This window comes from Pantherophis guttatus, chromosome 6, assembly GCF_059756535.1.
Source record: "Pantherophis guttatus breed Tessera chromosome 6, ASM5975653v1, whole genome shotgun sequence".
Lineage (NCBI taxonomy): Eukaryota > Metazoa > Chordata > Lepidosauria > Squamata > Colubridae > Pantherophis > Pantherophis guttatus.
In genome coordinates this window covers 24,322,361-24,349,103 of record NC_142068.1, presented here as the reverse complement: position 1 = coordinate 24,349,103, position 26,743 = coordinate 24,322,361, and the positions used below count along the sequence as shown (strand labels likewise).

The following is a 26,743-nucleotide window of genomic DNA, read 5'->3' as shown; positions in this document are numbered from 1 at the left end:
TTCATGTAATGATTATTTGAAGTTACAAGGGTGCTGAAAAAACATCTGGTCCTTGAACTTATGACCATCACAGCATCTCCACCATCATGTGATAAAAATTTGGCCACTTGGTAACTGGCATGCATTTACAATGGTTGTAGCATCTTAAGAGTTGCATGATGGCCATTTGCAACTTCCCAGGCGATTTCCAACAAGCAAAGCCAATGGGGGAAGCCGGATTTGTTTAACAACTATGATTCATTTAATGACCATGGTGTTTAACTTAGTGACTGTGAAAAGGTCATAAAATTGGGTGTGACTTACTTAATAACCCCATCGCTCAGCAACAACAGTTCTGGTCCCAATTTATATCTTTATATCAATATTTAAAAACAGGATAGTTCTTTCTATCCAAACCAATCCCTCACATCAAGCGTCTAGTTCTTTCCATATTATTGCTACCCACCATTTATGACTTTAGACTTGTCTTTATGTTCTGAAGAATTTCATTTCTTTCCAATTTATATCTGCATATCATGATTTTCCCCATCTTGTTGTTGCAAACATATTTGGACTTTATATTAATAAGTGGATGTAACTTCCATAAAATGATTGAATGTGTTAGAAAAGTTTGTAGATCATCTAGTGCAGCCCTCTAAAGAAACAGGAATCCACTAAGCAGGCTTTAACAAGCTGTCACCTGATGCTCATTTCAAAATCTTCAGCAAGGGAAATCCCCCTTGATTCTAGGTAGGACAGTTTGCTGTTTGTATTCTGCTTCCTCCAAGTGGCATGGCCATAAAACTGCCTGTTTATTTGGGGTATATCATGCAACTGTTTTTTACAAATGATGTTTTTTTTATTATTACTCAACTTGATGTGAAAACAAGTCTTTTCATACTACAGTTCTGTATAGATTCATTTATATTAAATTTGCTTGCCGCCCATCTCATCACAAGATGACTCTCTGTGAGGATGTGTGTTAAATAATAAATATAAAAAGGCATTTGACTGTAGAGGTGTTGTAGCATCTCTTCCTTTCTAATTCAGCTCTGAAAGAGGCAAGAACATGTATTCTTGAGCCCATTATGGATGTGGAAGTCGTAGCACCAGCTGAATTCCAAGGACCAGTCATGGCTGGAATTAATCGCCGTCATGGTGTTATCACAGGGCAAGAGGCGGCTGAAGACTATTTTATTCTTACTGCTGAGGTATGTGTATACTACTGTCATCTAAAGTTACTGTTCAAATAATGATTTTATTCATATCTATTTACCAGAACACTTTCTGTAACAAATCTGAACAGTTAAGTAATTAAAATATTAGCTATTGCTTCTGTTGTGAGTCATGGCTCACTGAAGACATCTCCATGAATAAGCAGAAACAACAATTGCTGTGAAGAATGAAAGACCAGTTGACTAAGCTGGTCTTTTGAAGGCCTCTGGAGAGTAAGAACATGTGATCAGTCATGAGTGTTCTCATGGCAGCTTCTTGTGAGGAGACCATAAAAGCAGGCTCTTGTAAATTTGAGTGTCAAGAAACAAGGAAGACAATGTCTTTACTCTTACCAGTAGCAGGGCATTTACATAGGACATTAAGCCATGCCAATTTACTTTCTAATCACATTTGGAAATGTTTGATTTAACCACCTTATCAACATTAGAGACCTTTAAAATGGCAGATTCCGGTTTTATCTTCTTTGGATTTAAGAAATTTTAAACCAAGAATTTAAAATATAGTATTATATAATTGGCAAGGGGGGGGGGATTAATTTTAAAAAGTTTTAAATGGATTGAGAGACCAGAGATATTTGGAATATTGTTTATTTTTGCTGAAAGATTTGAAAAACATGAAAATCGTATAGTTGTAGGAAACTACTGAAATGGAGCTAAACCCATATTAAGAACTATGGCTTAATGAAGGTTACAGATTGACACTTGAAGGAACGAAAGGACCAGGCAGAATAGAATTAAAATGGCTAAGTCAGTTATAACTCTTTCTTACCGTGAAAGATTTTTTTTATACCTGGACTGAAATACTAATAATTAATATCTCAGAATGGATACAGATTTCAGTGGATTTTTTAAGAAGATGATGAAAAAAATTAAACTTTTATTTGACATAGACATTATAGAGTTTGAAGGTATGGAAGACAACAAAATTAAGGTTACCAAAATGTGAATTCAAAAGACAAATCAAGAAAAGGTTCTAAATATGGAACAGTTGTGGGGGAAAATCTTGGATGATGCCGCTTTATTTATTTTTCAAAGTAAGTTCATGAAAGCTGTGAAAATCCCACTTGAATACTGAAGATTGATGAAAGTTCAAATCTTGTAATGCCAGTGGAATGATTTAAACATTAAGATTTGTAAAGAACAAAATGAAGAAATATAAAGTTGGACTATTTAATCAGAGCTAAATTATTTGTTTTATATTTCTGGTAATTCCTAGTGGATTTTTTTTGCTGAATCAGGACTAAAAAGATAATTTTTGGATTTCATATAGGTAAAAATGAGGCTAGGACGAGAAGTATTCTTTTTTATTTGTAACCTTAAAAGCGAGCAAAAAGTTGATAGCTTACGCTCAGTGTAATGAACGTTGAAAGCCATATTTTTATTATTGGGTGGGGGTTTTTTTTTGCTTTTTTCTTTCCTACTTTTTTTCTTTTACTTTTTTCTGCACCTTCTAAATTTTTATTTTTCTTTCTTGTTAGTTTATATTAATTTTTACAATGCTATTAATTTTTTTAATAAAATGGGTATGGTGGCTCTGTGGTTAGAGCTAAGACTTGACGGTCAGCAGACCTGAATTTAAGACCAGGGTACTAAGTAGTGGGAGTGAGTTCTGGCCACCTACTCCAGCAATTGCCCACCTAGTAGTTTGAAAGCATGAAAAATGCAAATAGATAAATAGTTACCATTTTGGTGGCAACCTGGGTGGAGATGGAAGAGGGGAGCCCCCATTGGGCACCCCTCAGGCAATGGTGATTCACTGGCTAATTCGTCTCAACTTGGTGGCTACTTCTGGGTCTGATTAGCGCCGAACATCTACTGCTTTTGATGCAGAAGACTCCCAGCTTTCTTGCACTGCCATATGCTAAATAAATAAAACTTCAGTAAAATTAGACATTAACTGTTCATTTTGGCACTTTTATTATTTAAAGTTCATTTGCTAATGCTTTCAGATTAATGATGTGTGGAAGAGAGCATCAGAGTTATATTTTTATAACACAAGAAATCCAGATTTCCAGGATTGGTTCACACACCTCTGAGTTTGAATCCTCGGAAGAGGAAACTATGGAATTGCATCTATATTTTACAGTTCATACAGCAAGACATATAAATAACTTGATGTTTCGGGTGTCATGAGATTCTTTGTTATTAGTTAAGTTACAAAAAGGAAATGAAGGAGCTGCATATCATGCCTTGAATTCATCCTAAGAAGCTAAATTTTACTATGCTGTTAGTGGTAGGTGTTTTAAGTGACTTGTAAACCCCGAATTGTAATTTTGTGGATGCTTCTTAAATTAAGAAAAACAATTACCACCAATTCTCTCTCTATCACTTTTTCCTTAGGTGGCGTTAAACAGTATGTTTGGATATGCTACAGAACTAAGGTCGTGTACAGAGGTAAGCGAGCAGATACTTTCTGAATTTGTTAAAGCTATGTTATAGTTTTCCAGCATTTATCATTATCTCATTCAGGTCATTTTTACTATAGGACATGTCATTTTTTTCAGTGTTGGTATAGATGCAGCTTCTGAAAATGAATAATCAATTTTGTTTAAAGTAACAAAGTGGAAAAAGAACCTGAAGGGAGCGGAGGAAAGGAGAAGCGGGAGGGAAAGGGAAAGGGAAAGGGAAAGGAGAAGGGAAGGGAAGGGAAGGGAAGGGAAGGGAAGGAAAGGAAAGGAAAGGAAAGGAAAGGAAAGGAAAGGAAAGGAAAGGAAAGGAAAGGAAAGGAAAGGAAAGAGACTGAATAATTTATAGAAGAGATGAGACTTTACCCTAAATTCTGCCCCTCTGAGATTTTCATCTGGTCTGTTAAACAAACCCATTTGACTAATAGTGCTGCAGATATTAGTGTTTGACTAATAGTATTGCCACTGTTAGCCACTCCAAACATATTTTTTCTTTGCCTCTTGCTTCCCCTTCAAGGAAAAAAATGGATTTGTGCAAAACTAGCATAAACAGATTTTGTATTCATGCAGAAGCTCTTTGCCTACACCTATTTTTTCCTTTTGTGTTGACTCCTGGTGAAGAAGAGAGTGTGCTAGTTGGACAGCTCTAGTTGGTTCATTTAAAACACAGCTATCTGTGCCAGATGATCCACCAGGGCAGACAAATGTTTGTAAGCCACCCAAGGTGGCCTCTAGACAAGATGGGCAGCACATCAATAAATAAATATATAAATAATTAGACTCTGCCTTTGGTTTAAATCTTTTTTTATCGCCCCTAGTTAAAAGAAATGAGAGGAGAAAGTGAAGTAAAAGGAATGCAGAAACAAAGATGGGAATAGAGAAAGGTTGGAAGCTGATTTGAAAATCTAGCTTTTTACCTCTAGGAGTGTATGTATTTCAAAGAATTGCAGTGCCTTTTCAAATTGTACACTCGGTTGCTAGTCCAGTTATCAGCTACTTACTGTGTCAAGCTATGCTTGTAAATTTCTCTTCCACCATGCAATGCATGTAAACTAGCACTTTACCATTTGTCAATTGATAAATTGTTTAAATTATTCATAATATGAGAATGTTTTCTCTTCAGGGAAAAGGAGAATACACAATGGAATACACTAAATACCAAGCCTGTTCATTCAATGCACAGGAAGAATTAATTAACCAATACCTTGAAGCAACAGGACAACTTCTTGGGAAAAAGGGCAAGGTCAAAGGTTAAAGCACCTTCAGATCAGTCCTATACAAGAAACTGCCCACAGGCAATTTGTTACAAGACTTACAATTGAACAAATGAAGAAAATTCAGAGCAATTTCATCCTGAATCAAAGTTTTGACTTTATTAAAAGTCATGAAACAGACTCTTGTTTGTACAGAAATTCCATGAATGAATCACTATCTTAATTTATGTTAAAATGTTTTGTTTTAGGGGCTTGATATTAAATTAAGCTGAAAATGTTCTTTTCATCTTTCTGTCTCTTTCGACCTCACCATAATGCTCTCTACATACCTCTCTCCAATTTTTTTGAAGCCTTCCCTTAATTAATCAGAGGATCAAATGCAGGAGAATTATCAGATCTCTACCTGATTTTTTTGATAATTGCTACCGAGTCAGAACTAGAAGACTAAATAACCTTTCCCTGAACTTGAGTACACAAGGCAGACCTGTAATGTAACATGAACATTTGAAGGATATGTAATAAGTTTCAGTTTTCTAATAATACGTGAAAATAGATTGTGGGACAGAGTGATTTTTTCCACTTTCCATTCTTCTAGATATCATGCAGCAAATAATATATTTTAATGTTATTGACTATTTTTCCATACCTTGGAATTCACCTGCAATAAGAATCCCACTTATTTTGATGCCTGAGCAAAATTTGAGAAATGATTCTAGGGCCAGACACATCAGTTACTGACTGAAAGGAGCTCAAGGCAGCATAAGGGTGTGTTGTTTCAGTTGCCATATATTGGATATTGCTAAAATGTCAGTTGCCTATGAAGAAACATATGTCTGATTTCTCAGAGGAACACCAACCCAAAAATTCAGCCTACTTGTACAAAGGGAATTTTGTCCCTCCTCAGTCCCTCCCATACAAAGAGAGCCATGCAATTTCTACATCTACTTACCTATTCAATTATTAGGAATGGTGGACTGTACAGGCCTGCAGGGCCATCTGAATAAAACTAAATGCTCAAAATGACCTTTTATTTGTCTCCTTTAAAAATCCTAAGAGCAAGAAGCTTTCTTATAAGTATCCTAATGTGATATGCAAGGAGAATGAATAATTTTGGCTTCATATGAAGTAACTTGTATCCCGGGGGCCATAAGGAAATGTCTGTATCATTTCCTGGTAATAGTAGAGCAGTGATTTGCCAGCACTACCTTCTAGGATGGTTTCTGTTTGACCATGGTACCTCCACAGGGGGGTGGTTCTAGGCGCAGGTGTGGTGGAAATGTTTGCCACTTTATTTGTGAAAAAAATAAAGGCAGGATATAAATAAATGCACATCATTTATGAGTCTGCAGATATGCCTGATTGATGGAAACCCCATCTCACATATGCTACAAGAATCAGTACAGTTCTGGGCATTTGTTTTTGCCATCGTAGCAATCAATTTTGAACTGACCATCCTTCCTTATTGAATTATTTTTTTCCTTTTGAATTTTCCCTATTCTCTCAGCTGTTGAAAGTAAAGGAAAACTTTTTTTTTCAAAATAGGATTGTCTAGGATATGAACTTGGACACCTTTGGTTTAGATCTAGGCTCTTTCTATTTCTTTTGGGTAATCCTGTGAGCTGTGAGTGTCTGGATTAAGGAAATGATCAAAATTTCTTTATACCGTTTGTCTGTCTGGAAGAAAGCGATAGTACACCCTTTCTTAAGAAGCCTTCTCTGAATCCAACTGTTTTTGACCATTTTCCCAATCTATTTCTGGGGAATATTGTTGAAAAAATTCTAGGAGTGGTACGGTGGCCTAGAGGTGGAGCTCTAGGTAAATTTTAGTTCACTTAACTGAAGAATGTATAGTAAATTTTAGTTTAACCTTCCTAAAATTGCATACTTAGAAGGCGGCTGGCAGAGGTTTGCTTTGGACTCGTGTATCCTAGAAAAACTTGAAGTAATCAAGCTTCATTTTCTACCCTGTTTAAACATCCTTATATAAAACATGGAAAGGAAATTTTGAAATATTGAAACTCAGGTGGTACAACATGAATGACACAGACAAAATATATTCTTGTCCTTTTATTGAAGATAAGTTAAATCTCAGCATCAAATATTTTCCAAAATTTAAAAATATTTTATCAAATATTTATTTAAAATGGAGGTTTCATATATATTTAAAAATTGCCTTATTAATGAGTTACTTCTAATGCCAGAAACCTAGTGGCATATCAGCAGTTTTTCCATATACCATAATAGAAATATCTGTAAAAATGAATATTTCTATGAAATTAATCAGCAAAGAGATATTTATGATAGATCAGAAGTGACAAGTGCAAAGCTTCCAGACAGATTGCATTGATTTAGATAGAGGAGTCTCAATACTGAATTTGGAATATTAACAAAAAATGTACTACACCTTTGCAAAAATGTTTACAACTGCATCAAATGGAAGGATTTTCCTCCCTACTTAAAAATTAGATTCCAAGAAATACTCAAAGGAACCCGACTCTTCCCCAGAGCCATCTGCGGATTCTGCAGAAATGTCATCTATAAAACACTCATATTTCACTTTTATTGGCAGCTCCAGGTTCCAGGTAATACGCATATGACAGGAAAGGTCCTGTAAAAATAATCAATGACAGGAGTAAGTCTACTTGGAGGAAATCCATTGATTCCAGTAATATTTCAGAGTGTGTATGTATTGGCTGCAATTCTAAACTTAATTCCTTGGGTATGAACCTTACTGCATTTAGCAGGATTTACTTTGGAATAAGCATGTAGAATTGTCTAATAAATTATTTTTATACATTTCTTCCCTGATTGTAATGTCCTTACAAAATAGATTGGAATTATTATTATATAGTCACTGGACTTAGTTCACCTAATGAAACAATACTGCTAAAATAAAATAAAAGGCTCATTATTTTATAAAAACAAAACTGTTGAGTACTGAAGCTTCCATACCTTTGAATCATCACTACCAATCAAAACTATGTAGTCGAATTCAAGTGCGTTGCCAAGTACCTGGGCAGGAAGGGAAAAAAAAAGTTGGAATAAAGAGGCTGGACAAGATAATTATATTTTAAAGAACATCTTTTTAGCATTCAGGCACTATGTGCGTGCTGAGATCCATGTTGTATTGAGTGTACAGAATGGCTTATACTCTTTGGATGTTTCCTGACATTTTAGTAAAACCATCTTTTCTTTACGATGTCCCATAGCACTGAAGTTGTACAACAGAAGTTCTGCCAAAACATCCTAAGTGGGCTGTGAGTTTGGCAGTACTTGAACCCTGGATCATTTTGGCTTTTCCAGGTTTGGGCCAGAACAAAACCCAGAGTGTCTTAAGGAGAAGTAGGGTTGGTACAGGGGTGAAATCCACTTACCTTCCCTACCAGTTCGCAAATGTCATCCGTGCATGCACAAAGCCTTGTGTGCATGTGCAGAGGCTGAAAATTGTCGCAAAAAAGGGACATCATGACATCTGCGTGGGTGGGTGGGGCTTCACGCAGTCAACCCTACCGTATCGGTAATCTGGTAGGAACCGGCTGAATTTCACCCCTGGGCTGGTACCTTCCCTCTTTTTCCACAGACTGTGAACATGCACCATCATTCTCTTCAGGTCTTTCTAGCTCTCTCTCTCTTAATGTTGTGCTTCAAGCTAAAAATGTTGGCAGCTAAGGAAGGCTGCCCTAGAAAGCTTGGGGGAGCAGGGGAACACGTGGTGAGTATGATAGGCTATGCTTGAAGCCAAGGACATTAACAGTAGCCATCTAACTGGCCCATCACCAATTCATAAACCTTCCCACTGTCTTCTTTTCTTTACCTTACCCCTCCTCTTCACTGTCAATGTCCTTTGCTTTCTCAAAATATGTGTTTCATAGAACATAGAATCATAGGGCTGGAAGGGCAATTGGAGGTCTTCTAGTCCAACCCCCTGCTCAAGGCAGGAGACCTTACACCGTCCTGGTCAAGCGGTTGTCCAATCTATTCTTGAAAACCTTGGTGTTAAATCTGAACCAGGCCAGCGATTATGAAATTAAAATTATGAAGCCTTTGTACTTAATAGGCCAACAGTGTCTTAGAAAATGAATTTCTAATCTCTGCCTAGTTCTTAGTCATGCAAATTATTATTATACATTTTGCATGTAGGCATTTATTTTAAAAGGAGTTTTCCCTGAAACACATGGAATCACAAACTATTTTATTCATTTATTTTTATTTATTTTATTTAACTAAATATACAGGTTCACCTTAAACGTGCTAGGCTAAAATGTGACTGTTGTTCAGTGTTAACCACTGATTAACTTGGCCGGTGGTTCTTAAGTATTGCTTTTCTTGCCACTTACCCATTTCTTTGCATCTTTGATTTCCTTCATGACGTAACCCACATATTCACTTGATTGCTTCCATGCAATGTAACTGCTGCCAATGTTGGCGAAATATTTTAATTCATCTGGTGATGATTTGACTGGGGGGGGGCAGGGGGGAGGAAACAAAAGAGGGAGAGAAACTAATAAAGGAGGTAATATTTCTATGAATAAGTCTGCCTTATTAGAAGTCGAGCTAGATTTGAGGGGGTTGTTACCTCTTTTTTGCAAGCTCAAGGTTTTCTCATGCAGAGTCAAAAGATAATTTTTATCAGCAAACATTATGTTTTATTAAGAGGCAGACGTGCTACATCTGATTTGCAAACACCCACTCACTCTTCAATGAAGTTGGAGATAATCTTGTTAGCATTTATATCATCTCCAATAAGTGTCATCTTTGCAAAACTCCAATGGAAAAGTGTAATTTTTTTAAAAAAATCAGAACTGTTCATTATTTGGGTACAAATCAAAGTACTATACACATGGATGTGGTTGCATCACTGTATGTGTGTTGTTTTTAAAAGGCTAGTAAAGGTAAAGGTTCCCCTTGCACATATGTGATAGTCGTTCCTGACTCTAGGGGGCGGTGCTCATCTCCGTTTCAAAGCCTAAGAGCCAGCACTGTCTGAAGACGACTCCATGATCATGTGGCCGACATGATTAAATGCCAAAGGTGCACGAAACACTGTTACCTTCCCACCAAAGGTGGTCCCTATTTTTCTACTTGCATTTTTTTTTAACGTGCTTTCGAACTGCTAGGTTGGCAGAAGCTGGGACAAGTAACGGGAGCTCACCCCATTATGCGGCACTAGGGATTTGAACTGCTGAACTGCCGACCTTTCGATCGACAAGGTCAGCGTCTTAGCCACTGAGCCACTCTTCTAGGCTAGACTAGACTGCTAATCAAATTAATCCAGTACAGGAAGTCCTCAACTTAAAACCAGTCACTTAGCGACTGCTCAATCTTACAACAGACCTTCCCCAAATCTATTTACAACCCAATCCCAAAGTTATGTTTCTTGCAGAATCCTGTGGCTGTTCACCCTTACAACTGACTGGATAGATGCAGCACCCCCCCACCCCCCACAATATTCCATGACACCATCCTGGCCTGCCAGGTCCCCAAAGGCATTGGGCCTGTTTCGATACCCCGTTGGTGCTGTTCCCCATCCTCCATCACTGATCACTCACCTTTTTGAAGATCTCCAGAGCTGAGGGAAGGAGGACAGGCCATTCCATTGCTGGGCCAGGTGGCACAATCCCACATGTGGCCAGCTTTTTCTGAGAGAGGCTGGCAAGGCTAAGGCTAGCGTTAGTGAAGAAAACCAAGAGTTTCGCCAGCATTATTTTTCACTCATAAAAAGTTTATTGTTTGTGGGATTGTGCCACGTGGCCCAGGAACAGACTTGGCCTGTCCTCCTTCCCTAGCCCAATCTTCTCAGCTCTGGAGATCTTAGAAAAATAACTGAACAATTGGTGATAGAGGATGGGGAGGAGGTCCAAACAGTTGTAGGGACCCCAAGGGATGGGAAGTGGAGCATGGGTTATATCAAAGGGTAGGAAACCGCCTTGGGAGACCACAGGTAGGTGGGCTTATGCCAGTACTAGGCTCCTCAGGGTCTTCCCCACCCGAGACACCCCAGACTCTACTTAACACACGTGTGTTCATTTAACAAATACATTGGGGAGAACAGGGATTGCGGTCATTAGGGCCCTAAGTGAACTGAGGGCCAGTTCACTTAATGGCCCTCCTGACTTCTGACCATAATGGGCAGGTTCCATTACAGTCATAGCTCAAATGCTACTTGTGTTCAGCTTTTGGATATTTACATTTGCCAGATCAACACTGAAAGTAAGGGAGCAATCATAGATCTAGAACCTGTTGCCTGGTTTTACACAACACAAGTAAGTTGAAGACATAACATGCTAAATTTGGTTAGTTTTAATGTTGCCTCAATTTGTTTTTCCAGCTTTGTGCATTCTGCAAAACCAGATCGTTGGGTAAATTCATTGCTCAATGTATTGTGCGAATCTAAAAATTGGTTAATTAGGGGACAGGCATGCAGTCCTGGCTGGTTATGAAAAAGATTCCGTGCCCAGGATGTACCTTTAAGTTTTGTATATAGGTTGTAGTCTTCCTTCTTGATTTGGTCTGCATCTCTGTTGTCTGTGCAACTGACAGTAATCATTGGCTTAGATGTTTTCTTCTGGTAGAGTACTTTTGCACTGCATTTTCCTAGGTTTTGCTTTAAAACAAAAGAAAATAACATATGTGGTTATTTTCTTTCAAACTTCCTTGCTATGTTGTCCTTACCTGGATCTAGCAGCAGACTGTGAAAAAGAAAAAAAAACTGTTTACGGAATGGACAATGCCACTTCTAAGGTGGAAAACCACTTGAGGGGCAATGGAAGCGAATGTTGCAGAGAGAAAAAAGAATCAGTATTTATATTATCATTGCTCTGACTCAGAAGTCCTTTCACTGCTATTTCCTAAAACACACTTGGGATAAATATTTGTCTGCTGTAGGTATAGAAGCTATTGCCATGGCTAACCAAGAGGTCTATTTGCACTTTATCTCTTCCGAAAAGATCCCAAAGATATGGGAAATTCAAGTATAATGTAATGAGAAAAATGTAGCTTCGTCAGAGATGGATAACATGGAAAGGAAGGTAAGTTTTCATAGAATTAAATCCTGCAACTTCTCCACTTGCAATCCCATATTTCAGGGAAGCAAATATTGCTATAACAGTACCCCCACAGCCATTTAATGGAGGCATCTAAAAAGGTATCTAAAAACATATATTTTTAAAAAGGTATCTAAAAATATATGAGCGAGGGGAACTTTTACCTTTACCTTAAAGGTTCCCCTTGCACATATGTGCTAGTTGTTCTGGACTCTAGGGGGCGGTGCTCATCTCCATTTCAAAGCCGAAGAGCTAGCGCTATCTGAAGACGTCTCTGTGGTCGTGTGGCCTGCATGACTAAATGCCAAAGGCACACGGAACGCTGTTACCTTCCCACCAAAGGTGCTCCCTATTTTTCTACTTGCATTTTTTATGTGCTTGCGAACTGCTAGGTTGGCAGAAGCTGGGACAAGTTATGGGAGCTCATCCTGTTACGCGTCACTAGGGATTCGAACCGCTGAACTGCTGACCTTTTGATCAACATCTAACTAGGTACCTAACTACGTGTAAATCACTGCTGGATGGTACTGCACACTCTTCTGACCAGTAGTGATACAGAATGTGGGTAGACATGTCTTCTGCCCCTTGGATTGGGACTGGGGGGCAATGTGAAGTGATTCCATAGTCTTTATCTAGCCCACAACTCCCACTTTGCTGGGTTTCTCAGAACCCAACAGAGTGCCAATGATACCCAGCATCACATCTCTGTCCTTGGCATGACCAAATGATTTACTGGTGGTCCTACCTTAGTGTTTACAGGCTATGGGAATCTGGACAGAAAGGGACAGGTTCAGCTCAATCCTAGCAAGACTGTAGCTCTGGATTTTAAGATCCCATGCAGCCAAGGATTTGCCATCTCTTGTTCTGGATGAGGTTCCACTGCCTGAAACAGAACTGATCACACATTCTGAGTATCCTCCTGGACTGGCAGCTCCTGCTTAAGGAATAGCTGCCAACCATGGCCAGGAAGGTTCTTGCACAACTTCATCTTATGTATCCTTTCTTAGCCCCAGAGTTTCTGCTCAAAATCACCTCTCAAATGGACAACATCAATGCACTCCACATGGCGCTGCTGCAGTTGGTGCAGATGTTGTGATATAGACAGCTATGAAAATGCCTCTGCATGAACATCTTAAAGCTCTGCTCCATGAGCTACATCGCTTGCCAACGTGCTTCTAGTTACATATGTGCTTGTTGTCATGAACAGAGCCTTTCAGGGTTCAGAGTTAAGTTATTTGTGGGACCACCTCTCTCCCACTTGTGTCTTCTCACCCTATTAGATCCAACAGAAGACGCATTCTGCAGGTCCTGTCTTTGAAAAATGTTATCTTTGGGAATTCTGTCACTTGGAAAGCCATTCCTCCCAAGATTAGATTTTTTCTCAACCTTGTCAGGTTTTCACATGGCCCTTAAGACATGGTTGTATTCCCAAGCATGGGATTGGAGTGGAGGTGAAAACTTGGGTTGTACTACACAGTTTATATTGATTTAGTTTCTCAGTTGCTGCCCATGTTGTTGTGCTTTATTTATTTATCAAGCTTGTATGTCACCCATCTCGCCAGAGGCAACTCCTAGGAGGTTTACAGACATTGGATAAAATGCAGAATAAAACAATAAATAAAGATCTTAAATTTAAAAAATTGAATGAAAATAAAACTAAGCAGGATGGAGAGCGAGGGTACAGAAAGGAGGTGGGGAGTTCTCTACTCCATTAGCTACCTCCAAAATGTCACATGCCCATTAGGGCCACAGGCCAGCTGGCAGAGCCAGGTTTTTCAGGCTCATTTGGAAGGCCAAAAGGGCGGGAGCAGATCTGACCCAGGAGGCAAGATGGTGGCGCAGTGGTTAGAGTACAGTACTGCAGGCTCCCTCTGCTGCCTGCAATTTGGTAGTTCAAATCTTACCAGGCTCAAGGTTGACTCAGCCTTCCATCCTTCCAAGGTCGGTAAAATGAGGATCCAAATTATTGGGGGCAATAGGCTGACTCTGTAAACGGCTTAGAGAGGCCTGTAAAGCACTGGTAAAGCAGTATATGAGTCTAAATGCTATTGCTATTGCTATTCCAGAAGGCAGGAGCCACATCAGAAAAGCCTGTTCTCTTGGATCCTGCCAACTGAAATGCTTCGGCTGATGGGGTCTACAACATATTCCTTCTACTTGTACTAGTGGGGTGGGCTAACCCCCTTGGGGTGAATCGATTTCTCAGATAGCCTGGACCCATGCCATGAAGGGATTTTTTTAATATCACGTTTTGCATTGTTTTTACATATTGTAAACTGCCCAGAGTTGCTATACGAGATGTGTGGCTATATAAATCGAATGAATGGATGGATGGATTTTGCTCAGCCATACAATAAGGAGCCCACTGTATCCAAGCACTCTACGGAATTTGTTAGATATGATGCTGAAGAAAGCAGGTATCATAGCTGGTTTCCGGTGCATTGATGCCAGAAAAAAAATTCTATTACAGAAATTGTTCTAGAGGAAGTAGAACAATCCACTTACCCCGGTTTGAATGTGTTTTGTATAAAACTGCAGGGAGTACTCATGTCCAACTCCTGGGATATTCTGCAAGACAAATAAGCTAAAGTTACACTTCACAATATGTATGGCACACCCCGCACAAACACCTTTTAAAGCGGCAGATCATTAAAATACAATATAGCATTTATGCACTAGTCCTGTTGGGTATATCTTTTCTATCGTTTCAGGAATGTTAGCAAAACTGTATGTGGTTTGGATATAATTAGTCTTTTCTGCTTTGTGTCTATCGTTCTTAGAAAAAGATATTTCAGTATTCTGGAACAAGTCACTCATTAATTTTATAATGAAGCTCAAATGATGAATATTTAATGTAAGCACCTACTTCTATGTAATGAATAGCCATCCTGTATTTGTTCCCTATTAGTTTTTCCTTCTGAAAAAATCCTGGGACTTTGTATTCAAGGAAGTGATCCCATTTTTACAGACTCATGTAATATTTAGGGTTGCTTTAGAGAGGTGGGTTTCAACAGGTTCTGACCAGTTCTGGAGAACCAGTAGCGGAAATTTTGAGTTGTTCGGAGAACCAGTAAATACCACCTCTGACTGGCCCTGCCCCCATCTATTCTCTGCCTCCCAAGTCCCAGTTGATCGGGAGGAAATGGGGATTTTGCAGTAACCTTCCCCTGGAGTGGGGAGGGAATGAAGATTTTACAGTATCCTTCCCCTGCCACGCCCAACAAGCCATGCCCACCAAGCCATGCCACGCCCAACAAACCACACTCACAGAACCGGTAGTAAAAAAAATTTAAACCCACCACTGTTGCTTTAGCATTAGAGTACAGATAATCCTTGATTTACAACCACACTTGGACCTGATTTCTGGCCAGAAGTTATTATGGACATAAGCCATGCACCCATGTAACCAGATCTGATTTTATGTCATTTTTATAACAGTTGTTAAGTGAACGATTGCAGTCATACATGCAAACCCATTTGCATGAATGGACATTTTTTTACCAGAAGCCAGGAAAAAACATAGCAAATTGAAGTCACACGACTGTGAGATGCTGCAACCAGTTGTAAAAATGAGACAGTTGCCAAGTACCCAAATACAATAATGCATATTTGGGTACTTGGGGGGCTGTTTGTGTTGCATGACATTTTAGGATGGCCAGAACCATAAAGCACCCATTCCAGGCCTGTTGTAGTTTTGAGCAGTCATTTGTATTAACCAATCAGTTGTAAGTAGATTACTACCTGTATTGTCAAATGCAGCTAAGAGCTGTTTATTTTATTTATTTTTGAATTTATATACCGCCCTACTCCCGAAGGACTCAGGGCGGTGAACAGCCATAGAATAAAACATATAAATACAAAATTTAAAATAAAATAAAAGGAATTAAATAATTTGGCTGAACAAATTTAAAACCCCAATAATTTAAAAACAAATTTAAAATTTCCACTTAAAAAGGGGAAAGACTTAGGTCAGGCCAGCTTGATGAAATAAGAAAGTCTTGAGCGCGCGACGGAAGGTACGCAGATCCAGGGGAGCTCGTTCCAGATAGTAGGTGCCCCCACAGAGAAGGCTCTCCCCCTGGGGGCCGCCAGTCGACATTGTTTGGCCGACGGCATCCGGAGGAGCCCCTCTCTATGGGAGCATACTGGTCGGTGGGAGGCTATTGGTGGTAGCAGGTGGTCCTGTAGATAACCAGGTCCTAAGCCATGGAGCGCTCTAAAGGTGATAACCAAAACCTTGAAGCGTTAATTTTTTTGAAGCTGTTAATTTTTTTGCAAGAGTTAGTAACAGGGATTAGCAGCTAACTCTGCCCACAGCCTGGAGTTCGATCCTGATGGGTTCAAGGTTGACTCAGCCTTCCATCCTTCCCAGGTCAGTAAACTGACCCAGATTATTGGGGGCAATATGCTGACATTGTAAACTGCCTAGAGAATGCTGTAAAGCACTATAGAGTGGTATATTTGTGCTATTGCTACCTTGGAAACATACATCTGGAAGAAAGTAGTCAAGTGACTGAACCTGGCTGCTTTGCTCAGTGCAGGAAGCCAGAGCGATGGCTGTCTAGCATTTTTGAGCATATCTGTCGAAGGGACGTCTATGACTATCTCAATAGAATAGAATGGACTGGACTGGACTGGACTAGACTAAAATAGAATAACAGGGTTGGAAGGGTTTCTCTGTCAGAACGTTTTTGCTAAGATTGCATCAGACTCTGTTTTTCTGTAACTCAAAATCACTCCACAATTCTAGATGTGCTCTAAAATTGAAGGACTTAGCCATCTAAGGATCAGCCTTTCAGATATTTGAATATAATCCTCCCTCCTTTATGCTGAATCGCAACAAGTGTCTATCTCAGAGCAGGCTTCTTCAGTGGGAGCCCCAACTTTGGAATGTCGTCTCCAGCAAAGTATTCCCAGTACTGTCCTTACTATGTTTTCTGGAGCCAGATGTGCTTATTCTCCTAGGCCTTTTAACAACATTAATCTGACTGTGATTTTAAAACATTTTATTGCGGATTTTATTTTCTGTTATTGTTCAATATGTTGATTTTATTTGGGATGGTGCATTTGATTTTTTTTTGAACATTTTAATATATGCTATTGTTTTAAACCATAAATGTATTTTTTATTTAAACAGTTTATTTAAATCTTTCTGTGTATATAAACATTTTAAATAAACAGTCCTCCCTCAGTTATCTTTTCTCCAGGTTAAACCATTTCTTCAATTTCTGTTCAGGGGGTTTATTTGTCCCCTAATCATACTCTTTTCCTAATCTGATCCAAATTTCCCTGAATTCTTCCTAAAGTGCAGTACCAGAACTGGGCATGGTATTTCACATACCATGATGACCAAAGCAGAATTATTACTTTTCATTATTAAACTTTAGTTGCTGTTTGAAATCAAAAATACTGAGGAGTGGACTCAGGATTGATCACTGCAGCAATTGATTGATTGAAATGAAAATGGTATTTGTCAAATATTCAGAACTGCCTTTTCATATAACTAATAACATTTTAGGCTTCTCACCCCTGCTTTATGTGACAGTCCTGTTGTCTGCATTCTAAAACAGTACACACAATTGCAAGAGTTGCTTTTGAAAATTAAAAATGTAAAGACACTCTCAAGTCAAGCTTGTGACCTGGTGACCACATCACGAAAGTTTTCTTTCATGTTTTTCAACTTGTCAATCTCTTCTAAACCCTGGAACTTCTATATGGTTTCCTATCTATGTATACTCACATATGTCTCTGCTTAACTCCAGAGAAAAGTGAAGGAAACTGTTAGTGGCAATACAGTGATTTCGGCTTATGCAATCAGATTTCCCCCAGTGGAAACAATTGAGGGAAACCCTGCCCAGATTAGAGAGAAGCAGCAGATTTAGTCTGTGGCAGCAAAATCAGTCCAAGGCCTTGAGTCAACTTAATAGCAATAGCACTTAGATTTATATAGACTTATATACCACTGTAAAGCCTCACAGTGCTTTACAGCCTTCTCTAAGCAGTTTGCAGAGTCAGCATATTGCCCCCCAACAATTGGGTCCTCATTTTACCCACCTCGGAAGGATGGAAAGCTGAGTCAACGTTGAGCCTAGTGAGATTTGAACTGCCAAATTGCAGGCAGCTGGCAGGCAGCAGTCTAACCACTGCACCACCGCGGCGCTTAAACATTAACACAGGGCTGTCCAACCTTTTGGCTTGCCTGGGTTGCACTGAATGAAGAGGACTTGTCTTGGGCAGCATATAAAATATATAATTAATGCATATAAATATTGCTAGAAATCTGCTAAAAGTTTACGGACTTGTGGTGGCTGCATTACTAGCTGCCCAGCGCCACAGGTTGGAAAGGCCTATGTTAACACTTTTATTATTATGGCATGAGGTTTTTGATGTTGGTTACATCACACTCATGTTGGAAGCACCGAGTTGCTTCCAGGGTGAAAGGATAAGCCACTGACATCATCGTTGCCTGGGGAACACCCAGTTGGGGGCTCCTTTCATGTACCTGGCAGAAGCTGGAGCGAAGGGTAGGAGCTCACCCTGCCCCATGGCAGCACTTGGGTCTCGAACAAAGGCTCACTGCTTGTTAACTCAGTGTCCTAACCACATGAGCCACTAGGCTCCTTGTTTGAAGTCAGTAAATGCACCAAAATAAATCCCAGTAGTAATCAAAAACAACTTTTTTCAACACATGAAATGAGCCGAATAGTATTGTGAATAATATTTTGGACAAATCCTTTCCTGGACAGCCAAGAAATATAAAATAAAGTAAGGCTCAGCGAACAGACGTCCAAGTTTTTCTATGCCAAGCAAATATAAAAGATACAGAACTTTTGTAGTTCCCAACAATTTATGCAGAACATGCTTCAAAGAAGCAAGTATTTTGAATCCATAAAACTGTAGTGCATTTACTTTTTGTTTTAAATCAAGGAATGGCATTTTCCTCAGAAGAATAACTTCAGTGCACATTGGATTCAAAAGCACACATCTGATGAAAAAGAAATGTTAACAAATATTCTCTTTCAGTTTTGGCCAGCCAGTTGGTTTGTTTTGTAAAACATTTCAGAGATTGCTTACTTTTATCTTTTGTTCTTCTGTAAATGTAAAAAGTCAAAAGAAAATAGCTCATGGTCTTTGCTGCCTGCTTCAAAAATATTTCTACAGAGTATTTATATAATATTGTGTAGGTTATTGCAAATTAAGAAAAGATACACAGGCAGAGATTACAACCTGAAAGTGATTTTAAATGTAGCATTTCTTGATAAGGTTGGCACGCAGACTTTGATATTTTCATGAAGTTTGATATGAAGGATGAGGAGATATGACTAAAATTCACAATTATTTTTCTGGTTATGGTCATACTACATTAATTAAGTCTGCTTGGTTTCAGGTTGGTGTATTTTTGAATGCAAGCAGTAGCGGATTAAACCATGATTAAACAAACCATAGCTTAACACTATGTGTGAACCTATCTTTCTGCCCTCTGACTTTCAAATAACATTTTTGGAAGATTTAAGAAACACTAGGGACAATCAGCTTTCTGTTGATATCACAATATTGCTTTACTATAGTTTGTTGAATAAACACAATGTGTAAGCCTAGATGACAGCTTCATATGTGGTACAGATTTGCTGTCTCTTAACTGTTAGGGATGTAGGTTTATGGAATCCTAAGAAGATAGAGTGCTGGTTTATTCTGCTTCTAGAAAAACCGTATTTTTTCTAGACAGAAAAAAAAACCACGTATTTTTTTCTGGATAGAATGGAGACAGAATAAGTCCCTGCATTAATTACATTCCCACAAACCAAGTTTAATGCTTAAAGTTTAATCTTTCCCTGTGTTCCATGTATTGTTTAACCATCAATTAATCAGCAAAGAAGAAGAAAAAATGTGACTAACTGGCTGAAAGGCTAGTCACACTGGTCAGTCTTCTAACTAGTCATTTTCAGATCAATGTTTCTCAACCTCAGCAATTTAAAGATGTGTGGACTTTAACTCTCAAAATTCCCTAGCCAGCATTTCTGTTAGAATGTGTGAGGCCAACTGTGTTAATTAGATTACAACTCCCTTTGGCCAGAGTAGCTGGGAATTCTGAAGTTATAATGGGTGGGAAGAGTTCAAATAGTGTAGCCAACCGGGAATGAACTCAGATTTAAGAACTTGGTGATCTAGCTTTTAATAAGCTGTGGGAACTGGTCTTAAAGTGGCTTGTGTAGAGTTTGTGGTCACTCACCTAAAAGCTTATGGTAAAGCCTACCCATTTAGGATTAAAATAATATGGCCATAAGGATCCTTTATAGGTCAGTAGTATTACCAATGCTTAGAAAGAGTTGAATTCTTAGAGATGAAGCTCAGAATTAAGGAAATGCCATCAGATTGTGCGTATTGCGAACCTTCAAACCTTCTCTGAACTCATGAAGGCTTATCCAAAGGACTCACTGGAGAAAGGCCTAATGCTGGGAACGATTGAGGGCATAAGAAGAAGGGGACGACAGAGAATGAGGTGGCTGGATGGAGTCACTGAAGCAGTCAGTGTGAGATTAAATGGACTCCGGGGGATGATAGAGGACAGGAAGGCCTGGAGGAACCAGGGGGTCCATGGGGTCGCAATGGGTCGGACATGACTTTGTGACTAACAACAACAACAACAACAACAACAACAACAAAGGATGCTGGCTGATTTTGATAGTCTTAAGATTCTATCTGAGTCTCCAGATTGTTTGGTGGAAGCTAGAAACAATCACCCTGTCTGCCTTCTTATCTCTAATCTGCTGAAAGCAAGATAGGTCTAAGATTTGAAGATGAAATATCTCCAAGGAAAAAAAAACCTTCTCTTTTTTTCAGTTAAATGAAGGGTGGTTATTTGTAAGAGTATCAACATAACTATTTTATTTAAATGTATTGGTCACCTAACTCCAGTGAATTGTGGGCAGGGTACAAAACTAGGGAAAACATTAAAAAAATAATATCATTTTTAATATTACTGCACAAGTTGATGGTAAATTATTGCAATTGCTGCTGTTAGCACGTTTATTCTATTTTTGATGTTGATTTGTTAACAATGTTAGCCACTTAAAAGCAAAACACGCAACTCAGATTTTAAGCATGATTTTCATCAGGTGACGTCTCTAAGTCTCACAAAGTACGGTACTCTTTTCTACCTTAGCCACATTTATTTCCAAGCATTTTGTTTGCAAAAGGGAGTTTAATGAAAGGACATCACAATGTTCTTTGTGTAAGAACTCAGTTATTTGAATAAGCAGATGTGCCACTCTCTCCCCATCACCCATGCCTAACCCTCCACTTACAGAACTGTGTTGCTTAAGACTTGCAAATGAAAAGTCAAACAAGAGCATTTAAGCCCCCCACTGATTAGGGGATACAATTCTTTTCAAGGACACTCTGCATTTTCTTCAGTAGTAGGCAGTCTACCCCATGGTTATCTTACATATTAAGAGAAAGTGGATTGGAAGAAAATAAACATGGTTTTAAAACTAAAGGAAGAAACAGCCTGTGGTATGTTGAAGAGACTGTCTGGATAGCTGTAAATGCAAAGGATCTGCACGCTCTAGTAATAAAAGGCAAGGAGCACAGTAAAAAAAAGTGAGACTAAAATTAAAGTTAAAGAATACCAAGCTAATGGCAACAGATAGAACAAGATAGATAGAATTGAAATGGAGCTATCAAAGTGGTTGATAACATCTGCTTTTTAGGATCAACCATCAACAGAAAACAGTGTCTGAAGAACATCAACAGAGCTGAAGAAGCTTCTTGAATGAGAAGCAAAACTTCTTCAAAGAAAAACCAGAAAGTCCAGTTGCCTCTTGAAAAAGCATCTTTGGGGCAACCATGACTTGGATGACTGAGAATCTCTATAGACATCAAAAGAATATCAAGAAATATGCCATAGATATGACATTTGGTAGATCAGCCATGAAGCCTTGGAGAAGATATTTAGATGCCATGATGTACTAAAATTTTATCTACAAAAATCAGCATCATGCAAACGATGGTATTTTCTGTGACACTGACAGGTGCAAATGGAAGTCCATGTGAAAGCAAAAATTGGACTTTGAAGAAGCAGGATAGGATGAGTATTGGTCCTTTTGACACCTTTGGTGTTAGAGAAGATTCTTGAGAATATTTGGACAGCTAATAAAACAAATGGATTTGCATCCCAGAGGCATCAATGACCAGGTTCAAATTATCCTACTTCAGACACACTATGTGAAGATCTAGTTCTCTAGGAAGGGATTTAATGCTTTGAAGAGTGAAAGGAAAGACTATTACAACCAGCAACAACACTGTTGAAAAACCTGAAAAACCAAGTTAGGGTCAGATTATCATGGAAAAAATCCATCCACATGGTAACTAGGAGTCAACACCAACTTCACTGCATATAACCAATTGCAATCTCTAATGGGAAAACTGAATAGAATAGAATAGAGGAAGATTATCCTGCAAATAAACTTGTCCTATACCATGTAGGGCTTTATAGGTGATTATTAGTACCCAGAATCGCACTGAGAATCTGGTAAGCAATCAGCATAGCTTGTGAAGTAGTGGTGTTATCTCAGCATACTAAAACACACAAATAGAATAAAATAGAATAAGAATAAGAATAGACTAGACTAGATAGAATTCTTTATTGGCCAAGTGTGATTGGACACACAAGGAATTTGTCTTTGGTGTATATGCTCTCAGTGAACATAAGGAGAATAAAATACATTCATCAAGAATAAAAAGATACAACACTTAGTGATAGTCAAGTTTACTATTAAACTATCAAATCGTACTAGGAAACAAAAACAATATAAATTGAAAGATACAAGAAACACGGTTATAGTAATAAGTGGAAAGAGATAGATACTAGTAAGGAAGAGAATAATAGTAATACAGTCTTAGTAAATTATTCGACAGTGTTGTGGGAATTAATAGTTAAGCAGAGTGATGGCATTCCAGAAAAAAATGTCCTTGTGTCTAGTTGTTTTGGTGTGCAGTGCCCTATAGTGTGGTTTTGAGGGTAGAAGTTGAAACAATTTATGTCCAGGATGTGGGGGATCTGTAGGTATTTTCACAGCCCTCTTTTTGACTCATGCATTATACAGGTCCTCAATGGAAGGCAGGTTGTTCTTAAACAAGAAGCTCCCTCAAGGAGCCAAGACTGAAGTCATTCTTCCTTTGTATTGGGTTGACGTTGGTGGGATTTTGCTGTCACTAGCTCAGCCTCAGCCATACTCCGCAAAGCGATCTGCCCCCTCCCAATCTGTGCGTGGGACTCTCATAGTTCCTCACAGCATCAGATTGTCAGATTAGCCTTCCCCAAAAAGAAGTTGAGGCCAGGCTAGTCAAGATGCGGTTTGTCTTTTTCACCCAGGCAAACTTCTACACAGAATTTTACCAATGAGTGAAATAATAAGTTGGAAGGACTTTGGGAGTGTGAGGAGGGGGAGAGGTTTAAAGAGACAAATTTTCCTAAGGATGGCAGTCTAATTCAGGGGTCTCCAACCTTTGCTGGCTGGGGAATTCTGGGAGTTGAAGTCCTCCAGGCTTAAAGTTGCCAAGGTTGGAGACCCCTTGTCTAACTAGTTTGTACGTTGCCTCATATGCAGCAAGTTGTTGAGCAACGTTGGCAGCTTTGTTTCCCTTGCAAAGTCCTCAAAGCAGAATCCAGAAGAACAAGAGTCGGAAGGGACCTTAAGAGGTCTTCTAGTCCAACCCCCTGCAGAAGCAGGCTTTAAAGTTGCCAAAGTTGGAGACCCCTGGTCTAACTAATTTGTACGTTGCCTCATACGCAGCAAGTTGTTGAAGCAACGTTGGCAGCTTTGTTTCCCTTGCAAAGTCCTCAAAGCAGAATCCAGAAGAACAAGAGTCGGAAGGGACCTTAAGAGGTCTTCTAGTCCAACCCCCTGCAGAAGCAGGCTTTAAAGTTGCCAAGGTTGGAGACCCCTTGTCTAACTAGTTTGTACGTTGCCTCATATGCAGCAAGTTGTTGAGCAACGTTGGCAGCTTTGTTTCCCTTGCAAAGTCCTCAAAGCAGAATCCAGAAGAACAAGAGTCGGAAGGGACCTTAAGAGGTCTTCTAGTCCAACCCCCTGCAGAAGCAGGCTTTAAAGTTGCCAAAGTTGGAGACCCCTGGTCTAACTAGTTTGTACGTTGCCTCATACGCAGCAAGTTGTTGAAGCAATGTTAGCAGCTTTGTTTCCCTCGCAAAGTCCTCGAAGCAGAAAGCCAGAAGAACAAGAGTCGGAAGGGACCTTAAGAGGTCTTCTAGTCCAACCCCCTGCAGAAGCAGGCTTTAAAGTTGCCAAGGTTGGAGACCCCTGGTCTAACTAATTTGTACGTTGCCTCATACGCAGCAAGTTGTTGAAGCAACATTGGCAGCTTTGTTTCCCTCGAAAATTCCTCGAAGCAGAATCCAGAACAAGAATTGGAAGGGACCTTAAGAGGTCTTCTAGTCCAACCCCCCCCTGCCGAAGCAGGAGAACTGATACCATTCCGGACAAAAACCCCAGTCTTTTAAAGAGAGACGTACAGTCGTTTTCTTAGCCCCCTCTTGCAATTTTGGTGAGGGGAAAAGTGTCGCGCGTAAAAGAAGCTGGATAGGGCCAGTGGGAAACACGTGCCGAGAGGATTTCCTTTCCCTCAGCCATTAGATCCAAGGTGGGTGCTTGGATTCTTTTTCTTTTTCTCCCCCCCCCCTTTTTTTTTTCTTACCTACCCTGACCGAAGTCTTCCCGAGGTACACGACCCTCCGGAGAAAGCTGGGCGAGCCTTGTTGGTAGTTGAGGTACTGGACGGCCGTCTGGGCAACCCGCAAGAATTGCAACTCTGAGGCATCGAGCTTGCTCCGGGAAAGAGGCAGCAGCTGCTCCAGGTAGCGACCGGCGTTCGGTTGAGCCGAGCAGAGCGCGGCCAAGAGCAGCGGGAGAACGACCGCCGCCATCCGAGGCATCCTAGCGATGAGACAGGGTGAGGGGCTGACGCGGAGCTGGACCCGGCGCGCATTCAAATAGCGCCCCGGAGGCTCGGCCCCTCCCTGGCCAGCCTCCAACCCCGGCGAGGAGGCGCCCTTCTGGGTAGCGCCCACTCCTTCCTCTGGCCCTTCGCTGCCCTTTCGCTGCTGCTCTTACCCTGAGCCAAATCGAGCCCGGCTCTCCACCCACGGGCGACCATCCTCATTTCTCTCTCCCTCCCCCCTCACACCAGGAATCGGCTGAGGTAGTGAGCTTTAATTTGCTCAGCTGACTTCCCCGGCCAGATGTTGTCCAGATGTGTGAGATTTGTATGGCCGGGGTTCTTATTGAACCCTAACCCTGGCTAAGACACTGAGCTTGTCCATCAGAAAGTTCGGTGGTTCAAATCCCTAGTCCTGTATGAGCAGGGGGTTGGACTAGATGACCTCTAAAGTCCCTTCCAACACTGTTACTTATTTGTAGCCCGGTAAAACAGGCGCCACTTATCCTTCGCCCCTGCTTGAAAGTGCCCCTAGCCACTGTAGGAAGTTAGCACCCACCCCTTTCCTAGAAGAATGAAATATTTTAGGAAATATTAAAAAGGCAGAATATTATGTTTCCCTGGATGAGAAATGGAGAAGCATGTTTTAAAGATGAAGCAGTTCCCACCTTTTTGCCCCCCCCCTTTGCCAATGGACCATCATCTGCAACACAATAGGACCCATCTAGCAACAGAAACTCACCACATGGCACCTGGGAAGATTACATCAGCCAGCAAGGCTAGCTAAAACCCCCACCCCTTGGAAGTCTGACAACCAATCAGGATACTCTTTCGGGGCCCTAGGAAGTTCTAAGCCAGAGAGGGCGTAAAACCCGGGGACTCACTGCATCTCTACCCTTTTCTGTTCAGGAACTCAAACCATGTGATCCTGTCCACCATTAAACCATCTTTCCAAGCAGTCTCCATGTTTCCAGTGTCTTTTTCCCCACTTGGAGCTGAACCCAGAAGGATATGTCTTTCTACACCACTAGCTGGGTGTCAGAGGCTCATCTGCCTGGTTCTAGTGTTGATCTTTTCATTTTTCCCCCAAAGGAAAATTTTAAAACTTCAAATAGGCTTTCTTTTTCTTCTCATCTTTTCTATTTCCCTCCAGGTTTATTACAGGTAGTCTTCCAGTTACGACCATTATTGAGCCCAAAGTTTAGGTGGCTAAGTCAAACATTTGTTAAAGCAAGTTTGCCCCAGTTTAGGACTTTTTTTACTTCCCCCAGTTGTTAAGTGGATCGTTGCATTTGTTAAGTGAGTAAGATGGTTGTTAAGTGAATCTGGCTTCCTCGTTGACTTTGCTTGTCGGAAGGTCACAAAAGCTGATCACATGACCCTGGGACACTGCAACGGTCATAAATATGAACCGGTTGCCAAGCATCTGAATTTTGATCACATGATCAGGGGATGCTACAAAGGTCGTAAGTGTGAAAAATGGTCATAAGTCACTTTTTTCAGACCCTTTGTGACTTTGAACTGTCAATAAATGAGTTATTGTAAGTTGAGGACTACCTGTATTAGGATATGTGTCGCACAAGCAGCCACATGTTTAGACTAGATTTGGTATTTTTATCCACCTATTCAGTCTTTCCCAAGGAGGATGACAATGATGATGATTTAAAACCTAGTTTGAAATAAAACCCAGCTGAGGTTCTCTAGTGTATCTAATGTACTATAGATTTATACAAGATTACTGGTTGTGCAGTTGATTTTCAGCTGCTTTCCTAATGACCTTGAGCATGAAATTGGCTTTTTTCAACTGATTATATACAATTGGGCCAGAGAGTGTATTGTATATATTGTATCTGTTGTATCAAAAGCTGTTTTCTGTTTGGCCAAAAATCGTAACCATTTTATCCTCAAAGTGC

At 39.9% G+C, this 26,743-nt stretch overlaps 2 protein-coding genes across 2 annotated transcripts in view; one reads left to right on the top strand and one right to left on the bottom strand.

The window, feature by feature from the left end:
- Positions 1 to 5,853, top strand: part of GFM1 (G elongation factor mitochondrial 1) — a 45,905-nt gene extending 40,052 nt beyond the window's left edge. Inside the window, exons 16-18 of the mRNA XM_034439121.3 lie at positions 1,030 to 1,190; positions 3,555 to 3,608; positions 4,743 to 5,853. Coding sequence (XP_034295012.1) covers positions 1,030 to 1,190; positions 3,555 to 3,608; positions 4,743 to 4,874 — 347 coding nt within the window. The 3' untranslated portion in view covers positions 4,875 to 5,853. The remainder of the gene's footprint in view (positions 1 to 1,029; positions 1,191 to 3,554; positions 3,609 to 4,742) is intronic.
- Positions 5,854 to 6,885: 1,032 nt separating this feature from the next.
- Positions 6,886 to 25,058, bottom strand: LOC117678242 (ovocalyxin-32-like). Its single transcript, XM_034439124.3, has 6 exons — positions 24,595 to 25,058; positions 14,382 to 14,444; positions 11,299 to 11,437; positions 9,171 to 9,292; positions 7,786 to 7,845; positions 6,886 to 7,441 (listed from the first exon to the last, which is right to left on the bottom strand). The coding sequence occupies exons 1-6, from the start codon at positions 24,826 to 24,828 to the stop codon at positions 7,289 to 7,291; spliced, it is 771 nt and encodes a 256-aa protein (XP_034295015.1). The 5' UTR covers positions 24,829 to 25,058; the 3' UTR covers positions 6,886 to 7,288.
- Between the last annotated feature and the right edge of the window lie 1,685 nt (positions 25,059 to 26,743).

Bases quoted from the DNA above. Each gene is read 5' to 3' on its own strand.
- LOC117678242 (XM_034439124.3), bottom strand. From the start codon at position 24,828: ATGCCTCGGATGGCGGCGGTCGTTCTCCCGCTGCTCTTGGCCGCGCTC. The intron at 9,293-11,298 runs GTACATCCTGGG...GCCCCCCCCCAG, and splicing joins CCTATATACAAAACTTAAAG to TCAAATCATCACCAGATGAA. The intron at 7,846-9,170 runs GTAAGTGGCAAG...CTTCCTGCCCAG, and splicing joins TCAAAGATGCAAAGAAATGG to GTACTTGGCAACGCACTTGA.